The sequence below is a fragment of the Mizuhopecten yessoensis genome, unplaced genomic scaffold (assembly GCF_002113885.1).
Source record: "Mizuhopecten yessoensis strain PY_sf001 unplaced genomic scaffold, ASM211388v2 scaffold7725, whole genome shotgun sequence".
In the NCBI taxonomy this organism is placed as follows: Eukaryota; Metazoa; Mollusca; class Bivalvia; order Pectinida; family Pectinidae; genus Mizuhopecten; species Mizuhopecten yessoensis.
In genome coordinates this window covers 691,443-715,010 of record NW_018407191.1, presented here as the reverse complement: position 1 = coordinate 715,010, position 23,568 = coordinate 691,443, and the positions used below count along the sequence as shown (strand labels likewise).

The window sequence follows — 23,568 nt, the reverse complement described above, 5'->3', positions numbered from 1 at the left end:
ACGATGGTGACATATCAAGTTTTGTGTTCGAAATGGTCCAGTAACAGCGTTTTGTTTCCCACATCGATTCTTGCCTATGGTCCCTTAAGTTATTATAAGGGCCGCCAAGACCACCAATCAGTGGTCTGATAGGAGATTATCTATGTGTCACAGCTCGTGTTTATGCTTCCTGCTTCGCATTAGCTCTTAACATATTTCCCTTATATATGTAAGAACGTTTTAAAGTTTAAGATGGGGTTACAGCAAATGAGGTAAGAATAGGATTAGGGACACTAACGTATAATTTTGGAAATATACATTCGAAGGGTTTACCGGATATCGCGCGTGTGTGTGGGTGTGTGTGTGTGTGTGTTTATCCTAAATTCAATCACATCCCATGCCGCGTTTGTCTCGGACTCTGTGAATGTCTGCCTTAATTACGTACTTAGCCGAGGTTTCGTCATTGCCGGAACTTTTCAGCAGATATTTTAAGGACTTTCTAGACTTTGTCATCAAACACTTTTACTACATCATTGTAACAAAATATTCAAAATGTAAAATACTGGGGTTATAATTAGCATTACTTCGGGAGTTTCATGTTAGTCACTGACTTCTTATAGGGGTTATCTCCCTTCGCCTATATTTCTTTAGTAGTCAAGGGGAAAGGCCTTAACTTCGTTTTTGGTAATCTTTCGTTAACAAGGAGTGCAGCGACAGTAAAACAAATATGACGTCCATGGTTCGAATCCCCGACTACCCCGCTTTTTACACTCATAATTATAGCTGTTATAACGTTGTTGGTTATAATTTGTTTCCTTCATCTTTTTACCTGTCCATAAAAGTCCCGCATAGCAAGATTTTTCTTTGAGAAATGCTATATAAAAGCTATGGTCATACAAGAAAAAAATCGAACGCGTATAGTTAGAGTTGTTGTTGGCTACGAACAGGCATCCTTAAGAAATGGTAATCTAGCTAAGGCTGGCAATGCAGCATCGGATCCTTTTTTATGATATGTGAATCTTGATTAGATATATTGTTCTATTCACACGCACTGCATTTCAGCAGATTTTATCGAAAACTTTTGGACAAGTTGAAGCCACAAGTTCCAATGTATGTATTGATTAATAATTAAAGGTCGTAAAATTTACAACAGCATATAACATGCATATACACCTTTTTACGATATGCGTTTTTTAAATTATATATTAGGTATACATGTACGTGATATGATCATCACACAAATGAAATATTTTTTATCTATATCATGATTTTGACTCATTTCATTATTTTTTTTTAAATATATATATAGATCTATTTGAATAATGCCATTTACTATAAAGTTCTAATTCAAATAATTAAACGTGTATTTATTAGAGTATAATTTGTTGTGAACACTGCCGTGTCTAGCATTCTGTATTCTGACATACAATGATATTGTTTAAAACTTAACTAACCACATTTCGAAAACTGTACAGTTGTGTTCAAAGCTATAATAAATAAATATTTATTTATATATATTTATTTGTCCTCTAACAATTATTCATAATTAAAACCACTGAATAAGTCCAATTTAAATTCATTATATATAACGTTGTACACACGTGTATCATATTACCAAAAGGGTCCCCATCAACTATGCCAAATATAACAATTAATCAGTGTTTATTCTAAAATGCTAGCCACACAGTGTATAGAAATAGGTGTTGTCCAAATGACGTGCGATATCACGCTTGACCAATCATCACCTGACGTCACGACTTTTGTTTATAAAAACAAAGTCGCTCTTCTGTAAGTGGAGGTAGTGAAATTTGTCTTGGAAGTTATCTATACTCTGATTGGTTGTATTGGTGGAAGAATGATCATTTTCGACCAATGAAATTAGTTTTAACATAGTTCATTGTATTTGACAGGTGTTTGGGAAAGAAGAAGGAAGACGACGAGTGTGATAAATATAGTTGGTATTTCCAGATGAAACTGAAGAACATCTTATGACTTAAGTACTCAGGTAAATAACAAGTGAAGTACAACAATCCATTTTTAATACTCAACAGTAAAATGTGTGTTGGCTGTGAAAGATGACATACCGGTGTGTCAAATGTGCAGAACGTCAGATCGTTCTATGGGAATATGATTGATATGATCATTCGCCAAGATTTGCCTTAGGCCGTTCGTACAAATGGAGAAATTCGCCGCTCTCTGGCGAGGAACACTTATCTTTACTTACGGTTCATCGCATGATCACACTGAAAGCATGTGAAACTAAATATTTATGTTTCTGGTAGTCCTATGTGCGATCTGATTCCTCAAATTTAATTTTGTGAACTCCGGAGTTTGCCCGTTTACCGCATTTATGATTTGCAAATCTTCCACATGTGATATTTTTTAGATGGAAAGAAAACAGTTTTAAACGTGATAGTCATTTCAGTCCACACACACACACATCAACCACCTCACACACACACAAACTAACATGATTTTACGCAGCTATGAAAATATAAAGAATTCCTTATTTGCAAAGTGGCTACCTGCTACCACGAAAAACAGCTGTCATAGAATCAGTTGTTTTCTTAGCAGTATTTTCTTAACTTTAGTCATTTCACATATATGCTTAATACTTGGAAATCCCTCCATCTGTAGAGTCACCTGTATCTACTGACTACTGTTGTTAATTAAATCATCAAAAATAATTTTCGGATCCCCATCATGTAGTAGAAATTCCCATGATAGCATTATTTAACCAATATAATGCACACCGAATGCTGAGTTGTGTTTTGGTTATTAACAAAGCAGTTTCTGTGAAATATGATTTTTGGTTTTAGATACAGTTGAAAGGTTGTATCACCAGTAAGCATAATTAAACTTACTCAAAAGCACAAATACCAGTTGTTACCAGTTTACATAATTGAGAAACAAAATATATAAAAACAAAGTTAAGACTAAAAAAGTATTTTGTGAAATTCTAATTATGAGTAAACAAAAATCTTTTGATTTATAAAAAAATACTCAAGACACACAGGCTGATTGATAATTGCTCACTGTATATTATGCACTGTATTATAGTTAATCCTAAAATTTTAGCTATGTAACAACACTTCTCTTTGATTTATTATCCTGTGTCTTCGGACAATGCTTGTGTATCGGAAATGGACTGGGTCGATCGTCGGCGACCAGATAGCTCAATTGGTAGAGCATCTGTCTAGCTAGAGTTCGGAAGGTCGCGGGTTCAAACCCTGGTCTGGCTGTGCATTTTTCCTCTCCTGTTACACTTGTAAATATTATACAATAATTTCCTAACAAATGATGCCCATTCAACACTCTTTCAAAAGTCTCCTTCATTTTGCAAATGTTAACAATTGACATGTGTGTGATTTGTCATGGATTAATTAGTTAAAATTATGCATGTATATATATACCGATAATTGAAAAATTATTTTCAAATGTAGACGTACCTGGTACTATAGATATACCATATATATTACACGCATTACAGAGAAGACAAATTAAAGGTGGCATTGATGTCAGTTTGACATTTGTCTGGATTTGTCATTATTCTATTCATGGGGATTTAAATTTCATTGCTTTAAAAATGATTTTAGTTTGCAGCATATTTTTTTATTTAACTCTGATTTGAGTGCATATTTGTTAACTTTTTGAAGTATTTGAAGAAAAAAAAAGAAAATGAACAGATTTTACTATGATTCAAGTACTACTAGACCCAATAGCCATTTTTCTTTCTTTTTGTGTGTGTACATATTGATATGCTTTGGTAAATTTAATAGGCATGGCATATATTAATTATTATACTTGTAATATAAATACATGTTAAAAGTATGGTACATATCTGTACATGTCAATTTTTTCTTTCCAGATGTTTCAGCTTTTGCCATGGTTTGAAGTAAGATACTAACAGGAACAGTTGTAGGAGATCTGAAACAGGATGGCAATGGAACCTGATGAATTAACAGTCATTGGTAAGCAATTATGCTGTCTCTATTTGTCCAAGGAAACTCTCTTGATAGCTCAAATATAAGTAGTCTTTCCCCTTGATGCTGCTGGTCATGCAGTAAGTCTTCAGTAGTCAGAAGGAAATTGATGGGGAAATAGGTTGAAATCACAATGTTTCTGACTGAATTTTACTGGTAAGTGTTAGATTTGCAATAATATTTGGATTTTCAGCTGTCAATATTTTTTTGAAGGTACCCTTCATATATGTGTTTTTGAGAACTTACAATTTAATTAAATTGAGCATTATATAAAATAGTGATTTTGTTAAATTTTATTTTAAAGTGCTAGTTGTAAGAAAGTACAAAAATACATTGATTTTGATAGCATTTCATATGTCACGCAGTATTTAGAAACAAGTACTTTTAAAAGTGTAGAAAGCAAGAATGGCGATCACAATATAAAGTACATTTTAATAGTATTGTAGTGAAATTGTTGTGTTGGTAATAAGATATTTTTGGTTTTAATTGTCACTATTTTCACTCTTAATATTTCCAAATGAAATTTTAACGCATGTGAAATTTTGAATTGTAATACTAACAGTGTTTTCATACACTGTTATTCATAAGAATTTGCTAAATGTAAATAATGTGACAAATACCAGGTATGCATGGCCCATTGAATTTATCTTAATTTTAGTACAGTGTATATATATATACATTGTAGATAACCTACGCGAGGTATATATACTGAGATAGATGCTTACCTTGTACCTGTATGTACCTTGAAGTGTGTGTACTGTAGATATCTAGACATGTCACCTGGTTTGTAAACATCAACGATTTGTTAGCTTCATGGAGTCTGTTTTCCTCTTGATTTCAAGCTTATTATAAGTAAAATAGGGGGGTAAATAGTTCCACCACATCGACACATAAGAATGACGTATTATTATGTGCATTCAAAGACATTACATTAGGCAACAAATTTAATAATTTATATAAAAAAATAATATAAACTTTATTTATTTTATAACAAATATGAAACAAGTAATTTCAACTTATATTAATCACACTTGTTCGCCTGGGTGTTAGTGCAGGGGTTGTTAATTTGAATTGGGAGAAAACTTGAGTACACAGAGAAAACCCAAATGATCCCATACCTTTTCACGTCCGTTCTGGGAATCAAACCCTGGCCATCTTGGTGAAAGACAAGTGTGCTATATGTCCACTGTACGATGTGCCACGCCATCACCCCTGAGGCTGATAGTATAATGATACTGAAGCAAATGGAATGATATCTTGAATCCAAACAAATAGAGACAAGTGAAACCAAATCATGTAATGCTTGATAAAGATATTGGTTAATTAAGTTGACTAGGCTTTGTATATTAAAGCTTCAAAAACTCTTATGTAGGGCAGTGGACCAGGCACAAACAGGCGATAAACAACCTACTGAATAAAGATGTTTTCATATATAGATTTTTGGCCTGTATTTTATTGACTTTTTTATTAAGTTCATCTTGTGGTCGGGTCATACAAAGTTAACATTTAACCATAGCCACATAACTCATGACTCTTACCTAGTCTTGGTAATTTTTTGAAATTATAACAAGACAATACAATTATCATAAAATGTAATGGATAAAATTTATATACAGTAATTCGTAACTGCTGCAGCTTATACCAGAAAAAATTGCTAACTGAATATTTTATGCAAACATCTTTAGACCACGCAGTCACGGGTACTAGTATAGCCTCGTCTGTCAATACCCCCATAATATAATCAAGGTTGCTAACTCAGTCCCCCTAGTAAAATTACCTGGTCCATGAAAACATGAAGCCTACCGAAAATTATACTGCATCATATATGGTTAATAATACATCAAATCAAAGAATAAAATATTTTTCCGTAGATCTAAAATACTCCCGGCGTGTTACTTTGAATGGTTATGACAAAATCATATTTTTTCTGGAACCAGCTAGTACCTGTGGACCACTAGCTGTAGCAAAGACTTAACTGTCAACACTTTGTTCTGTACATTTTAACCTAAATCATTGTCTTCTTGAGTAAATATATGACGATACTCCTGAAGGTGATCGAGACAGCTATTAAGACTATAAAATTATTCACTGTGTTATAAAGATCTATTGAGAACCTGTAATAATCCTATAAAATGATGGTCATACATGATCTAGACTGATTCAGTCATTTCACAGTCTGGGTAATTATTCGGCATGTTATCAGGGTCATGGTTAAGTTCTTAACTCCCAGTTAGACTGGCTCTGTTTGGCAAAAATTTAAGACTATTACAACTCTAATTTCTATTAATGTGTGTACATCCAAATTTTAAGGTGCTTTAATTTAATGTCATGCTTTTGAATTATTTTGATAAAATTTTGAAAAGTTGGACTGATAGTGATAATAATACAAATTATTGTGTAGTCAACTCAAGGATGTTTAACAGGCTACTTCATACTCAGGATATTGATGTTGTATAAATAAACTTGTGTAGAGAAAACAATTTATTTGGTGTTTAACATGATCAGCTCAAAAGTATTCAAATTAATATTTTGGTTTTACAACAAATATAAGTGTGATTAATGTAGAAACAAAACATATATCATGCATAAGCAGTGATAAATCTACATGCGAGTCCCGAGTCCTGTATTCATAGAATTTTGATGGGACTCACAGAATTTCTGGAAATAGTTAAATTTAACATTGCGGGACTCATTGTTTTAAGCAATACAGTTGAAAAGGACTCATTAAAATAAATTGTAGATGGATCACTGTCATATTAAGTCACTGTGACTGCAGGTATAAGGTGAAAAGTCACAGTTCAAATCATTGGATAAATTGGTAAATTGACTTTTGTATGTAAGAGCTTGTCATGCATATATTAGCTGCCAGCTGATGACCAAGCTCATGTACAGGTGTATAACTGTGTGATAGCTAGGGTTAACTATATTGTATTGTAATCAGTACCAGTCAACTGACCATTATCTGGTCCCACAAGATTCTTCACTTCAAGTCCTCTACAGATGAAAATTATAATCTTATCTGGTTATATATATAATCCATTTCACCAGATATTTAGAAACATGACCGAATATATTGGCAGACCTGAACTGAAAATTTCAGAAATCATACATGTATGTGATGTTTTGGATATTCCAGTGCAACGACACTTAAGTTTTCATACTATTTCCAGTAGCAAAGAGATATTTAAAACTAAATTAGTATGGCAATTTAAAAACAATTGTTAGATATTATGACCAGATATGTTTACAATCACCTCTCATTGTAGAATCAAATAAAAAATTTGGACCATTTTTTGGCTAAAAAACATAAAATAATTGTGAAATGCACTAATGATACGGTTCCTGACTTGGAGCATGTTTATTTTATAGTTAAAGTGTCAGGGTTTGACATTTTTTATGCCGAATTCTCTCCATTAATTGTCCATGGTATATTAAAATGATTCACTATATCACGTGGTCAACAACAATGGATACTAATCGCAGAGTCGAATACGGCGGAGAAACAAAATTTTACGGATCACCCATCGGATTGGGGAATCAGTAAAAAAAGAAATCAGAGTATGTGTTTAATTAATGAATATGATAAATTGCCATATTCAATACAACATTAGCAGATTACGATAGTTTGTTGTTTTTTTGGAAAGGGGGGGCGTACGCCCATTACGCCCTCACCTGGACCTGCCCCTGCCTCTGTTAGCTAACATCCTTGATCTTGCAGTCGTTTCTACTAAATAGTTAAGTTACACCCTGGGCTATAGATTTTATGGGTTGTATATATAATAAAGTGAACATTTTCAATTAAAGTTATATATATAATATACCATTACAGCTGGTTAGGGTTGGGGTTGAAATTTTATGATCAATCATTGGCTATATACCTTCAGTGAAAACGATTTTCATTTAATAATCCTTATAAAGAAATAAATCTTGAAATCCTCCGTGCTAATTTTAATATAGTCCTATATGTGGCAATAAATTGGGTAAAAGTAAAGGTTTACATCAGTGACAATGTCAACACAGCAACAAAATACATATCAGGAGACTTGCTTTACTATTGTTTGAACTTGTAACTGCAGGAAGATAGGCATGAAATCATGAATCACTCTAATGCTACAGAAAACATCCATAATATCTACACATATTTGTTCTGACTAAATTGATCATGAATTCTGTAGTTAATTAATCTTTTTTGATTTTGACCAATAGTACGTATCAAAGTTGATTACTCAGGCTGCACTGTCATATACTTGTGATTTTTTAGAAAGTTTGACTATGGGCTAGTACAGTAATCTTATACACAGTATATAACAAGGCGTGCAAGTCCTGTTGTTACAGTGGTCTGTATGCATATGGGAAGTAATATTTAAAATTCAATTTAGAATATATATTTAACCTTAAAAAATGTTCTTGAGATAAAGACTAGCCTTCAGCAGTGTACCATATATATGTCTTGAGGAATGTTAAAGACACATTCAACATCAGATATTGTCAAACGTGTGTATTTTGTATTTCCTTTTTTTTTGTCACGACACAATGTGTACTGTTATACGCGATTGCATTTTAATTAGTTGCACCTACTTCAGTACGTGTATACGGTATTTCCTGCTTCAGTGAATATAAGCTTATAGCTGGTTACAGTCAATCTGTAGATAAAGTAACTTCCTGCATCAAGTGCAAAATATTTCATATGTATAGCTGTACATATATATATACACGAAGCTATTCACAAAGTTTCAAACAAGGCGTATAACAACTAAAACAGTATATTATCTTAAAGATTTGATCTTTGATGCAAATGGACATGAAAAAAATGAATGAGGTGTGCTGTCTGCATGACCTTAATGAAAACACAGTATTTACTGGGTGACAATTTAAGTTAAGAATTTTTCAACAGCTTGTTTCACTAGCATTGCCAGATTGCTTTATTTCACTGGGTCACACGAAAAAAGTGAGATAACATCATTATTGTTTACACAAGACGGATTGCACTTTGAGTTTATATTCTTTCGATCTAAGAGTAATTCATACCATACAATTAAAAAAATACTAATTTTATAAATCTTCAGTAATTACCTTTAGTAATTATGATATCGAGTCTGAGGCCCTGAAATCATGAAACGATATTAAGTAAAAAAAAATCTTCAGTTTTGACTTACAAATATGAACAATCATAAATAACGCCATGAAAAGTAGTGTCATACGTGATTTGCTAAGAAAAACTTTAAGTTTAAGATTTTTTCATGATCCCAGGGCCTTGTCTGTTCAAGCCCGAGTTTCCTCTGGCCCTGACACCAGACTTGGACATTTTGACAGATAGGTGTACATCTAGACATCTATCTGTCAAAATGTCTAAGTCTGGTGTCCGGCCAGAGGAAACTCAGGCTAGGCAACAGTATAATATAAAACACTTTTAACGAAGGAAGGATGGATACCTGGTAATGCTAAAAATAGAAGTCGCTGCATGCTGGACCATGTACATGTGAATTTGTTATGACTGATTGAATATACTATGCAATTTTTTCATCATCAGATACAACTTTTCTACTTTTACATTTCAGTTGTCAGTGCAAAAGGGTTACAGGGCAAAAAACCAGGTTTGTGGAAAATTTTATAAATATTCAGTCATGCATTTGTATTTACATTTTATGACACTCTCAAATCTACTAAATTCATATCAGCTTTAGAATTTATTTGAACTCAATGGTGTCATTTTAATTATCATATGTATATGGTAACATACATGTTTTTTAGCTACATGTGGAATTTTGATCTGTCAAGTTTCTAAGAGATTTGCACTTAACTCATAAAAAATAATTTGAAGTTAAAATTTTGTCATCATAGTTTATCTTGGGCAAAATAATAAAACCATGGAACATTGTTATATGTGAGTGTTTTATCAATTTTAAATTCTATAATTATTAATACAATGTTCAGAACTTTAGCATTTCACCTTTATTAACAGATGATAAATTTTGAATCTGAAATATACTTTTCATCTGATTTTGCTAATTTGTACAAAAAAATCTATAAACTACAGGACGACACAAATTCTCTGTGATATTTGGTGTGGGTAGTAAGAAATACCGGACATCTGTTGTTAAACATCCGGAGCCAGAATGGAACGAGGAATCTGTGATGTAAGTCAGTTCTGTACACACCATTCTCGACTTTCTAGGGTTTACGCTCACTTTCGCTGACTGCATCATAGCAAAATTGAAGGCATGCGACTAGCTATTTGATTGGTTTCAGGTGAAAATACCTGACCAATCGCTAAGGCTGATACCTGACTTTTGAAGATAACAAAGGAGCAACACCCAAATTCAAAGCTAGTCAATTTTACTGTTATGTGAGCNGGAGCAACACCCAAATTCAAAGCTAGTCAATTTTACTGTTATGTGATTAACATATTCTTTTAATGTACATCAAAGGATTCAACTAGACTTCTCGTCTTATCCACAAGGTGGTGCACACTAAGCCTTCAATTTTTGCTAAGACATATTCCAGGGGTGCAGAGAGCGAAAGTGAGCATAACCCCTGGAGTATTGAGGATGTGTAAACACATGTATCATATGTTTGGTGTAGTGTGCCTCTGGCATGTGATTAAATAAGCAGATCCAGTAACGCAGCTGTTATTTAAGGAAAATATAAATATGATCCCAGTTAAAAGGCTGCCAGATAGATGTTTGATAGTCCATGTATAATATTATTGATTAATGCATGTACTCGAAGTTTGATTCAGGATCTGGTTTTAGCAGATAAAGATTAAAATACAAACTGTTTTGTCTTGATTTCAGGGTTCTTTGTTATATTCACGGAAAGAAAATCATGAAAATCAGCACAGTATTTGCATTAAAAAAGGAATATTCATAGAATAAACCATTTAAAGCATAATTTTTTGTTTCATATTTTAGCCAAGTGAACAATATCCTAGACCAGGTATTCTTCATTGTGACGGAGAAAGAAGATGTTCTTGGTCAGGTGAACATCCCGGTCACTTCCCTTCAGGGACCGCCAGGACACAACTTAAAGTCGACCCTTCAACCCAACAAGAAGTGTTCAAATCCAAAAGGAGAATTAGTGTACCAGTGTTACGTCTCCAAGCGTCGTCCCGCGGGAATGAACTACGAGTCCAAATCTCCCACCCTCTCACATAAGTACAAGAAGGACAGACGAGGCTCCACTTTATCTAGTCTTAACAAAAAGTTCTCGCGTTCCATCCATGACCTTCTAAGCTTCGGTAAATCTAGTAATGAAGAGGAAAGTGGCCCTAAACTCAAGTCAAAACAGGGACCGAAGTTCATGAGTATCAGCGCAGGGCTTGACAACTCCGGAAAGCTCCCTGTTGTACTAAGTGTGAGCCCCAATGTGGGTCTAACCAGTGGGGGTACACGCATTACTATCGTGGGTAAGAACCTTGGGTTCAGTAAGAGTGATATTGTGGATCTGACAATTTGTGAGTCTGACTGTGTGGATTATATTGAGTATGAATCTTCCACCAAGATCCACTGTAAAACAAGATCTACTCTCCCAGGTAAGGGTGATATCATCCTCGAAACGGAGTCAGGTGGCATCGGTACTCTCCGCAATGCATTTGCTTTTGTTGATAAACTTCCAGAAAATGGTGTGAACCCATTCGACAGCCCGAACCCATTTGATGATGAGGAGAATTCTGGAGAACAAGCTAGTTTCACTATTGGGGATGGAAACCAGTCTCCGGAGATGCAAACAAAGGCAATATCCGTAAGTTGATCGGTCATCCAGGAATTCGAAGNCCACCACCACAAAAAAAAATACCTATATATATATATCCTAGGATGAGATGATCAGGTATTATCTCCTATAGCAACGAAAGTTTGAGTGGATAAAGCATTCAGCCTGTATGAATGTACGTATGTTACGTATACACTCTTTGTCATCGCTCTAGCAACTTCATTTCTCAACGGAATTTCATGAAACTTCATACAAGTGTTTGGTATGGCAATGCCTTTAACAAGCTCGTATTTCGGATTTCTACGTTGAAGGTCAAGGTCACTTACTATTTTTAGAAAAAACTTTGACATTGCTCTACCGTTTTCATTCCTAGCTAGTAATACTACAGTAAATTAAAGGTCAAGGTTACCTTTACTATTTTTAGAAAATATTTGTCATCGCTGTATCAGCTTCATTCCTCAACAGAATGAAAACCTATAATCCATCGAAGAATGCAGGCACTAGAGCAGATATTGATATTACATTGATTTTTCTATTGGTTTCCTCATCATATGTCACACAATGTGTGAGTGCGAGGGGATTTGTGTCACTTGTGTGACTTGTTTTCCTATGGATGCTGCATTGCAAATCAGCAAATGTATACTTTCATACATCCAATGATGATTTATCGTTGTTTCTGTATGTATTGGTCTACTCACAGGTACCAGTGCCATCACACAAAGGAAACAGCTCTCACAGTAAGTCTAGTATGTCTCCACCGACCAAGAAACACTTCATGAAACACCTGAGGAGGGCAAGCGAGGGACACGTGCTGCAGCAGTTAAAAGGGGGACCAGGTAATATAAGTCAAGCTTTTCTGTTCACTGAACAGTTTAATGATGGACAAAGTAGGTCAAGTGTTCCTTTTTACTGATCAATCAAACATGGACAGTTCAGGTCATGTATTAATGGGCACATATATATTTATAAGATTTACTGAGCAGTCAAAAGGGGGACAGAGTGACTATTTGATTCAAAAAGTTTAATTGCCTAGCACATTGATATCTTCTACCATGTCAGATGTAAAAGAAAAAATGTTTGCCTGACTAACCAGTAGTAAGGGTTGTTCTCTTAAGTGGACACTACCAGGACAAGGTAGTCGATGGATGTATCCTAGTGGACACTACCAGGACAAAGTAGTCGATTGATGTATCCTTATTCTCACTAGCTGATAAATGTACCAGGCAGCATGACCTGGACAAGAGGGGCAGATTTTGTAACATTGACTGTGTCACCAACGTATATATTATTGGGGAGTATGCATGGTTCCTAATTGCTTATTAACTCAAGATCATTCACCCCTGAAATTTCATAATGGACTATTCTAACCTTTGAACTGGAAGAGTTCAAATGTGTTTTCAGGGGTGATAAGTTAAGCCAAGGTTGTTGATAAAATAAAATAAATAATTGTATTATAATGACATGTAGAATACTTTTAATAGGATTTAAAAGGTTATTACTCATCATATTATATAGGCATTGCTGCCTCTTATATATCTACATTAATATAATGTTAAATACATGGTGCCGTGGTAAACATAGCATTTAGTCTATTAATAAGAGGCTGTGTGGTCATAATTTCCAGTCATGCAAGATCTTTCAAGAATTTGTCAAAGTTTTTCACAAATTAAATACTGTACAAGATAAAATAACACCTTGAAGGAGACTTTTCCAGACATCAATTATTCTTTGAAAAAATATTTGTTTGAGGTTTTTTATTTGACTTTTTCCATGAATGTATAGCCCATTCATAAACTTTAGTACGGGTTATACTACTACATATAATTATATGTATATCTCTAGCTCTGGTCAAGCTCTCATAAACTGGAATTGAAGCCTCCGCCTCGAGAGTGTGCAGTCACTCTACCGAATGATCTTAAATACAGGGAGTAGCTTTGTAGATCGTCTTTCAACATTTTCTATCCTTTCAATGTACTTAATTTTGTATGGAATCCAATCTCTTGCAGCGTACTCTTAATGAAATCAAAACCAACACTTTAATAAAAACATATTTTGTGTAATAATTTTGTTCAAATATGATATACAGATGGGCCCCTTATGACATCTATGATGCCGTTTGATATTAAAAATGTGTACTTCTAGTAAAAACCTAAACCTATTATCTGATAGCTGTTAAAAAAATATGTGGTGCNAAAAATGTGCCTGTTCCCTGGTGCTAATATAAGTTGTTCTTGAGATAATTTTTCTAGTGTACTTCTATTAAAAATCTAAACCTATTATCTGATAGCTGTTAAAAAAAATTGTGGTGCCCAAGTGGTTAAGGTGTCTGACATTCTGCTACCACTAACCCTCCACCACTGGGTCATGGGTTAGAGACCTACCTTGGTTAGTCGCCAGGTGCTGGACGTAGGTCGGTGGTTTTTCTAAGGGAACTCTGGCTTTCCTTCACCACCAAAACCTGGCATGTCCTTAATTGACCATAGCTGTTAATGGAACGTAAAACCAAACAAACCAAACAAAAATATGCAAAATCATTGGTGTACGGTTCCAGATTGCATGACTGACAATTGAATACTACCAGGTAGACAGTACCGGGTTGATATCTCTTTCATGGAGGATGTGAAATTTCAGCCGTTTTGTCCAAATTAACTTTTCTTACACTTGGACTAAGTTGGCTTATATTAAATTATTACTAATTCATCTTCATACCAGATGCCCCCCCCAAATGTACCAAGTGACTTCCAAATCAGGTGGGGGTTTACCTGAAACTTGTATCTCAGAAATGACGTGTTGTATGAGAATACACATATTGACTTAAATCTAAATGATGGTGTCTATTACAGTGGCAGCCAACCCACCAGCCTCGCCGACACCCAATAAGTTTGAGAAGTTACAGCTACAGGTCCTGGAACTGAAGAAAGATAATCTAGGTATACTTAACTCTTTTACAGTTGTAATATTGTAAAAAAAAAAAACATAGTAAAAATTAAAGCAAAACAAAACTAATGAAGGTTAATTTCAATACAATTTTAAACTAACAATACATAGTGAAATTATTTTTTTTGTTATTTTTTTATTGCAGCTTTGAAACAGGATAACAAAGATATGAAAGCATATATTGACAAGCTTGTTGCCAAGGTGATACAGCATTGCCCCGATGCCCTCGAGTCTGACCAGATGCAGAACAGGTGGAAATAATCCTACGCGGAAAGTTCAAAGGATACGAAAAATTACATCTAGCCGTCGAAGTTTGAACAACAGTAGCATGGATATCCAGCAGGATCATACATATATATTTCTATTTTCTCTTCTGCAGATTTTAAACGAATAAATGGAAATACATAAGTTTTGATAAAAGATGTCTTCAGAATATGAACTCAACCCACCAATTTGATTTGATAGCACAGAGTTTGAGGCACTGATTATGTATTTTGACAGATATTCCTGTTCGCTTGTGTCTTATATTAGAAGGAACAATTTTTTTATTTATTTTTTTTCAATTAAGAAAAGTAGTGTTTTTTATAAATTTATCTTAAAGTTTATAGTCTCAGTCACTTGGTTTCTAAAATAATATATCTAAAATATGTCATTTCAGTAAAATTAATTGATACATCATAGTTTTTCGTACTTTTATGCATCCAGATTTAAGGTTCCACTATGCATGCAGGCTTCAGTTTCATGAAAATACTAACTTTTAACTTCAGTTCTGCTTTCCAATTGAATAATTTATGTTATTAGGAATCTCCTATTAAACGATAGATATCCTTGTCGGGATATTTTATATTCTGAAAGAAATACTTTATCTATGCAAACACACAGCGTCTTTGCTGAAAAAGTGCATTATATAGAGAATATGGTAGATTTTCTATTTTGATACATTAGTGTGTACTTTTGAGGGAATGGAATTGATTTTAAATCATTCTTTGATTCCATTGATCAGGTATGAGTGACTACATTATATGAAGTTTTAGTTATATACATGTACATGTTTTAGGTACCTTGATATTACGTATTGATCTTATATCTAATTGCTTTGAGCCAGGAAATAAATCCCTTCTATCTCCATTGAATGCATGCATATCTTCTGTGATATTAAGCGATAGCCATCTGATAAAAAAAACACATCAGGTTCATTTAGGAGAATTTTTAGTTCTGGTTTTCATTTTCCAATAAATCAGTTGATTATAGTTTTCAATTGATGTACTGTACCGGACACAGTCTGTCAGTATTTTTGAAAATATACAGGTGATAGAATGTTTCTATTAATTTGTCCTTAACGATATTATTTTCAAAAAGAGTTCTATACAAAGAGATCTCTCAATATTGATTACAAATGTTAATTTGGACTTTGGTTTTAAATTACTTATTGATGGCATTTGAAACGTACAGAAGCGAAAAAAAAATAATAGCAGAAAGGCAGTTTTAAATTATCAGATGACAACTATCAAGAGGAAAGGGGAAATCATTCTTATGTTCAGTTTGATGAGCCCCTATATATACGTATAGAATCATTAAATCAGTTCATTAAAAGAAAATATTTATACTCAAGAGTGTCCCAGATATGATCGCATAATGTAGGTTAGATATTTTCATTTTAGAATTATAGATAGTGAAGATACTAAGATCTAAGTCACTTCTAACCGACTCCAGAAGGAAATTCCTAAGCTCACATAATAAAGCACTGGAGATCTGGGTTCAACTCTTGAAAAAGTAATTACTTTAATTAAAAGTATGTATAAGGATTACAACAAAATTAGCATTTTTATTTAGAGTTTAAAGTAATCTGTTGCAGTTAAAATTAATGATCTCGGATATTCTAAACCTGTTACAATTATCAGCAAAGAAGGTATCTGAAAATATTTTTGAGTGCTTTGTAAAAGTGGGCATTTTACTTTGTTGTTGGTTTTGATACCTACAGCATTTGAAATTAAAAACAGATCTGTGATGACAACGATATTATTGTTAAACATGACATTCGTTTTGTAAATATCTGTTAATATTTGTTTATCTAGATAACTGATATTTAATCTGCTAATTATAAAAGGACTGTTACATTAGATTAGAGTATATTGCTTTATAAAAATGGAGATATTTGCAAAATTGACAGTTACATATTGACTGCTGACCATTGTCTGAAATAATTTATTACAATTACCTTGATAATAAGTTGTATACATAAACTGGGTAGTATATATTTGATACAACAAAGTGAATGTAGGAAAATTGTTTTGATGAAAGTTGATGTAAATTACATGTACATGTACTCGACAAAGGTAATATCTGTGAGTATTTAATACTATCTTTGTATGCATACTGGGGCCAGTTTGTTTATTCAGATCAACCGGTTTATCAATATTTGAAATGTAATATTTTGGGGTTAAAAAAATTAAAGGATTTGCGAATGTTAATATATATACATACCTTAAAAGTCTTTCCCAAGGTGCTAAAAAAACCCATCAAATAACTAGGTCCATCCCTATTTTATAAACAGACAACTCTGGTCCAACCGTTTAAAGAATGCGATAAACAAAATCAGACCTAGTATGTTCCAAAGATATTTGCCAAAATTTGCAAAGTATTGTGATAAAATTCCTATTAGTAAATAGTAATTATAGGATACGGTTAAAGAACAATGAAAAATGATACGTCTTTTAAAAAAAATCCTGAAGATACTTTGACCTCTGTTTCAAAACTCGAGGTGATGATACATGAATGTGTTTCATTGGACAGAGTTTATATTTTTGCACTTGGATGTTGATCACTAAATATTCAGTATGTGTGTACTCACCGAATCACGAATCTAGCCTTTTGATCTTCTGAACTGACCGTACAATGTATTCATGATATTGTTTTTAATTTAAGAGTTTTCTTGTAGTCTGGTTTTTGGGGTATGTTGTTTAATTTATATTATTGTAAAATGAAAATCTCTTTTTTTTGTTCCAAATGAAAGTGTAAAATTGGTTTTGTTAATTATTACCTTTAAAAATCATGTAATCTATCCAAATGTAATTCTACAATGGAATCTTGTTTACTCAGCCTTTGTTTATCTGGAAAATTCATTATCTGCACGCATAAACATTACCATAGTATGTGACCCTTCAAATTCCATGCAGTCATGATCAATGATAGTAAAAATGTGCCACTCAGGTCAAAACTTTGTTTTTCGTGGAAATGTGTCCGGATTAAACAAGATTCCATTGTATATCATAAGTTACCAATATGATAATTAAAAGTAATATTGGAAATGGAAACATTGAATCTTTAGAATATTTAATGTTTTGTGTAGACTTCAGTGTTGAAATTGACTTTACCTAGTGCAATGACTTTACTATTAAAGAGTTACATATTACTGTATATATACATTTTGTTATATCAAGATCACATACATTTTTTCGGTACCAATTTGTAAAGGATTATTAATACCCGGTATATGATGTTATTTGGTTTAAGCCGTTGGTACATATATTTGTCATCTTCAACATATCCTCCCAACTATTAATCGTAGTGCTTTACATTAATGTTTGAATCGTTATCTTAAATGCCTATTTATTAACATAGTATATATGGCTTTACATCGTCTTAAGACTTCCATGAGAGGCTTTACATATCCGTTTATCATGATTTGATTTTAGTAAAAGATCTCAATGTATTACGGTAATGATGTTGATCTGAAATTGACACAGAACATGATTTGATCTGTTATTAGTATTTATGTTAAATTGCTTTCTCTGACGTGAACAAATGATCTGAAAACATGAATATTTGAATATCCGACGACCATTCACAATGTCCCAGGTTTCCCATTTTTTCCACAAAATTATTCTGTCCTATTTGCATACGATAGATCTGAATGGTATTGATATTCTGTGACAAGAAATTTCTAGTTTGATAGTAGAGCGTGACATATGTAGGCGTCCATCATAAAGTTTGTTAGGTTCTTGTTCAACTCCTGTTCAGGCCTTTTGCATTAAATGATTTTCTACTTTTCTTATTACAAACGTAGTGTTATTTACCGTTCATGAGAAATATATTTACATTTACCTGTTAAATTTTTACCTTGTTATTTGAGAAGAGGAGTCTGAAGTGACAATTTTGATTTTTGTTTATGTTACTGGATACCAGGCAAATATCATTGCCTGGGGTTTAAAAATTGTCCTGGCTATGTGAGAAAGAAACTAAAAAGTATCCATACGATTTAACTAAAGGAAAAAATATGATGTTCCATATTTCAAATCTACAGGTTTACCTTTTTTGTATTTCCTTACGAAGAAATACAATGTTTTATTAAAGATTTTGTTTTGAAGTGAGAGGATTTGTATCATATTCTGATCTGGTTTTGAATTTCGATGTTCTTGATAATGTTGCAGATGAAAATTAACTGTTGCGGTGGAGTGATAATATTTTTTTAATGGATTTTGAACATCACCTGTTAATTGTGGCTATTACTTGTTAATTTTATTTGTTAGTATAATGCTATCTGTGTTTGGGTAATATCTGATAGCAATATTTGTTACAAAAAAATGTTTTTGTTACAACAATTATTGATTTAATACTGTAAGAAAAATATCATTGTCATATAAAAAAAAAATGGTTGAATGGTCAGAATATTTTTAAGATATAATTGTTTTAGGGACCAATATGGTCACCTTGTGCCATTTCCAATGATGGGCTGGTAAGAATATAGTTGCAGGTCCTGGGACTCGTTATGTGCATATGCAGATTTAATCCTGAGCGATGACCCCTTACCTATTCAAAACTGGAAACATTGCAATCTGGTCAGGTATTGCAGCTTCAATCTGGCATCGCAATGGGGCAATGGTTCAATGAACTACATTAAGTGTCTTGCTGACAGGTTTGAGCTTTGTATATAGTAGTAATAGAAACAACAATCTGTGATATGTATAATTGGTACTCAGAAATTTGTTTTGAAGAAATGAATGATGAAATAATACCCGATACAAATAATATTATATGCATGAATTGAAATCAATATTTGTACAGAAATGCCTCCATGAATCGATTGATAATACACTTTAAAATGTTTGGTATAAGGGACCATACAAAGTACAGTTTATGTTACCATGCCCTCCGCCATGTTTCTGTAGTTGATACGTATACTAAGAAGAAAATAAATGCCTGAAGAAGCAAGATTGTACAATCAGACCTTGTGAGATTGATGGTGCGGGTAATTACCTAGGTATTTTGAAACCCATACAACTCAAAACGTGATAATTTATGCAAATGCCAGTTAACTGGAACACAAGTGACCCTGTCCTGACCATGTTGTCATATAACTGGAACTTGTCTTACTAACAGAATCCACAGAATCCATGCTTAAGCATGAGAGCGGTGTCATGAATACAGGCTCTGGTGTTACCCCCAATCAATAACAAACAACTGTGAGGGCCTCATTTGGACTAGCCAATAAAGAGTTAAGGTTTCAACTGTTGTTTTAATCAGTTATCTCATAAAGTGGCCTTATTCCTGTACAACTTATGAAGACTATGCCAATTTCACTAGACCAGTATATATAGATATAGATTAAAGCTATTGTGATTCACTAAATCTGATTGCCTTAAATCTCTGACACAAGTTGAATATATATTTAGACTAGAGACTTGCAACTTGGGTGCTTGGTCATGATCAGGGGAGATAATTGTTTTCTCCAGTTCTATTTTGTTATAGATACATACTGCTGCTGTGTATTTAAATGGGCCCTATTCTCTTCATGTTGTCACAGTGGGGTACCCGGACCCATCTACTCGCTTGTTACAATCTATTTACTTGGCTGGACAGAGGGAACGTCATTTATCTGTAGTGCCTGGTTGGATTCATAGTGGAAACTCGGTCACTTGGAAAAAGTTATCAGCTACCATTTGCCTAGAACGAATATTCATACCCTGCCTACTTTCCGCTCCGGCAGGACGACGACCATCTATCAGAAATCGTGTGTCCGTCGTCCAGAGCTACGTTATCGCAGCTACCATTTGCCATGTTGCCCCAAAGCTTAGCTTGCCAACATGTGCTTTTGTTTACAATATTTGATTTACATGTTCATTGTTTTCTAGTATTTGAACTGAGTGCACATTAGACAGGGTCCTTTTTAGATTAAACCAGGTGTTTTTTTTAACAAAATTTGATTTGCAAAATTAAAAAAGAAGTAGGGCTGTTATAATTCACAAACTTTTAATGGGAATTGGATCCTTGGGAGTTAATGGGGTCATTGTTTGTTTGCTTAAAAGGGATGTTGAAATGTCAACAATGAAACATTGCATGCAATAAGATTTACTGTGGCACATAATAATTTGTATGAACAAAGTTCTGATGCAAAATGGTATAGGTGCCGACCATCAATTTGCAAGATCATGTTTTGTAGTTTAATTTCTACAACTACACAAACTTTCATCGTATCTTTAGGCTTTACATTAATGAAGTTTTTATTTTTACTAGTCAAAAGTAGATTCTGAATTGACTTTGCAAGAAGATAAATTAATATAATTTATGTAAATGTTCATGTTAAACCACACAATTGAAGACATGCATAGATGTTTCCAATATTGTAATGTCTTGCAGTTTATTACATCTATATGGAATCTGTGATGATCGAACTGACATGAGTATGCAAGATAAATGTTCGTAAAAAAGGTAAGATATAGGCATATTAGATTTGGCTATGGTTTCTGCATTTTCTTCACCTTTGTATAAAAAAGCCGTCCCCCACCCTTTAATCAGAAAGAAAGACTTAAAATATCTTCTTCTTTTTTTACGTTTTAAATACTAGATAATTTATGTTTTCAAATCTCGTTACATATCCTATTAATGTACTAACTGTACTAATATATCCAAGCTTGTCACAAACTTTGTGCATATTCAACTATATGATATAATAGGAATTTGTGAATGTTTGCAAAAGAAGGACAGGGAAAACCGATTTTATTAGGGGTGGTCCCTAAGAAAATCAGATTTTTGGTTATACAGTTGCTACATAAGTAAAATTACACTGAATATCCGGAGTAAATATGCACCATTGTAAGGTGTCAAGTGTGCCTTCACCTTCAGTCATTCTAAAAATTATATCCAATTTTGAATAAAATGCAGTTTCCTCTTGAAAATTTATTAATTTTCCTCATATTTTGGTTACAAATCATTCTTTTCATTTTTTGTCTTTTTTTTTAAATTCTAAAACAATTTTTTATTTCTCAAGCAATTAAAAATTAGGAAAAGTATAATTGTCAGAGAGAAAATTTGACATTTAAATGAAATCAACTCTACCTTTTGTAAAATGTATTTTAGATGCATTTCTGATATTTTTATAGATTTGAAAATGTGAAAGTCATCCTGTAATCAAAATATCTTGATAAGAAAAATCAAATTACTCTGTGTTGATTAATCAATATATAATTCTATCATGTTGACCTAATGTTTGGAGAACTTTAAACCCTAATCAAGATCAGAAGTAGGTGTTTTTTTAAGGAGAAGGATTTTTGAAGCTAGATCATATGTAATACATCATTTTCATTGACATATTTGCAATCATGATTTATATTATTCCAGCCACTTGAGGTAATTATTTAGGATATAATTGATAAAAGTCTGATTTTTATTTTTTTAATGTTTACACAATGTCATAATGGGTCACTTTCTGAAGATGACCGGTAGTATTTGTAATTCTAGAAGGAATTTCCAAGCATATTGAGGCACATCATCAGTCATGAAGTCAGTGTCTTAGTTACATAGTAAAAATGGTAACTACTTCAAAAAAGAAAATTGTTTTTCTTTAATTATAACAGTTTATTCTATAATAATTTTACATATTGAACCTGTCTAGTCTGACATCTGTGTATTGAGACACCCTGTAATCAGTATTGTATATATATATATATACAACATAAGGGTGTAATACCATTTCTTAACTCATTCCCCCCTGAAATTTCATAATGAACTATTCCAACCCTTGAATTGGAGCAGTTCAAATGTGTCATCTGGGATGAATGAGTTTTAATGTCTAACTTTAAAAATTAAGACCTGTGCATTCCGACATCCTGTCTAATCTGATCAACATGTTATATACCACAGGTACTTGGATAAGACAGGTTTCAATATCACTGTTCATAATACAAATAGGTCATAAAATTATCATAAATTAAAAATTCACAGAATATTAATATTCATCAACTCGCATCACCCCTGAAATCTCATAATGAACTATTCCAACTTTTGAATTGGAAGAGGTCACGTATATTCAGGGGTAAGTTAATTCAAGTAGGCATGGTTGAGTGAGAGGGAATGGGGTTTCGATGAGAGCTTTTTCAAACATACATATAGCAATTATGTTCATTTTTAACAATGTTATAAAACAAATTGTGCTTGATGGACAAGTGTGAGGTGTACAATCAACTTGTTACTGCATCATACATTATATGTAATATTCACATATCAAGCTTCTGCTTCACCTGTACTTCGATGGACAGATCTGTTACACGTTTTTGTTTCGTGGTGTGTAAAATTTTCTTGCTATTTCATGATGTTCACACTGCAGTGTTACCATGTGTTATGATTATTGTATAGGGTTATCAATAAAATTGTTTTCAGAGATACTGAAGATTTGTTGATTTTTTTGCGAGAAATCCGGTGATAGCGCTATGAAGCCTTTTCAAAATTAAATTATTATTAATGATTACAAGCTCAAGTATGAAAACATGTAAGCAAGAAATCTTCCAAAATTATTTAGCTTTTCAATATTTATGCCTATTTTGGTTTTGGGGTTGACAACCACTGAGATCAAAGTTTGGAAAATTGTGCCAAAATGTCATAAAAAGATATCTATGATATTCATCATATTGTACCAAAATTTGGATAGACATCTGAATTTTCAAGGTGATCTCGTGATAAACAT

The 23,568-nt window shown here is 33.1% G+C and overlaps 1 protein-coding gene across 1 annotated transcript; it reads left to right on the top strand.

The window, feature by feature from the left end:
* The first annotated feature begins 180 nt into the window (after positions 1 to 180).
* Positions 181 to 23,267, top strand: LOC110454211. Its single transcript, XM_021503597.1, has 9 exons — positions 181 to 251; positions 1,890 to 1,984; positions 3,848 to 3,950; positions 9,521 to 9,556; positions 10,000 to 10,099; positions 10,874 to 11,702; positions 12,373 to 12,508; positions 14,516 to 14,602; positions 14,755 to 23,267. Exons 3-9 carry the CDS (start codon positions 3,917 to 3,919, stop codon positions 14,868 to 14,870), a joined length of 1,338 nt encoding a protein of 445 aa, XP_021359272.1. The 5' UTR covers positions 181 to 251; positions 1,890 to 1,984; positions 3,848 to 3,916; the 3' UTR covers positions 14,871 to 23,267.
* Positions 23,268 to 23,568: the final 301 nt, after the last annotated feature.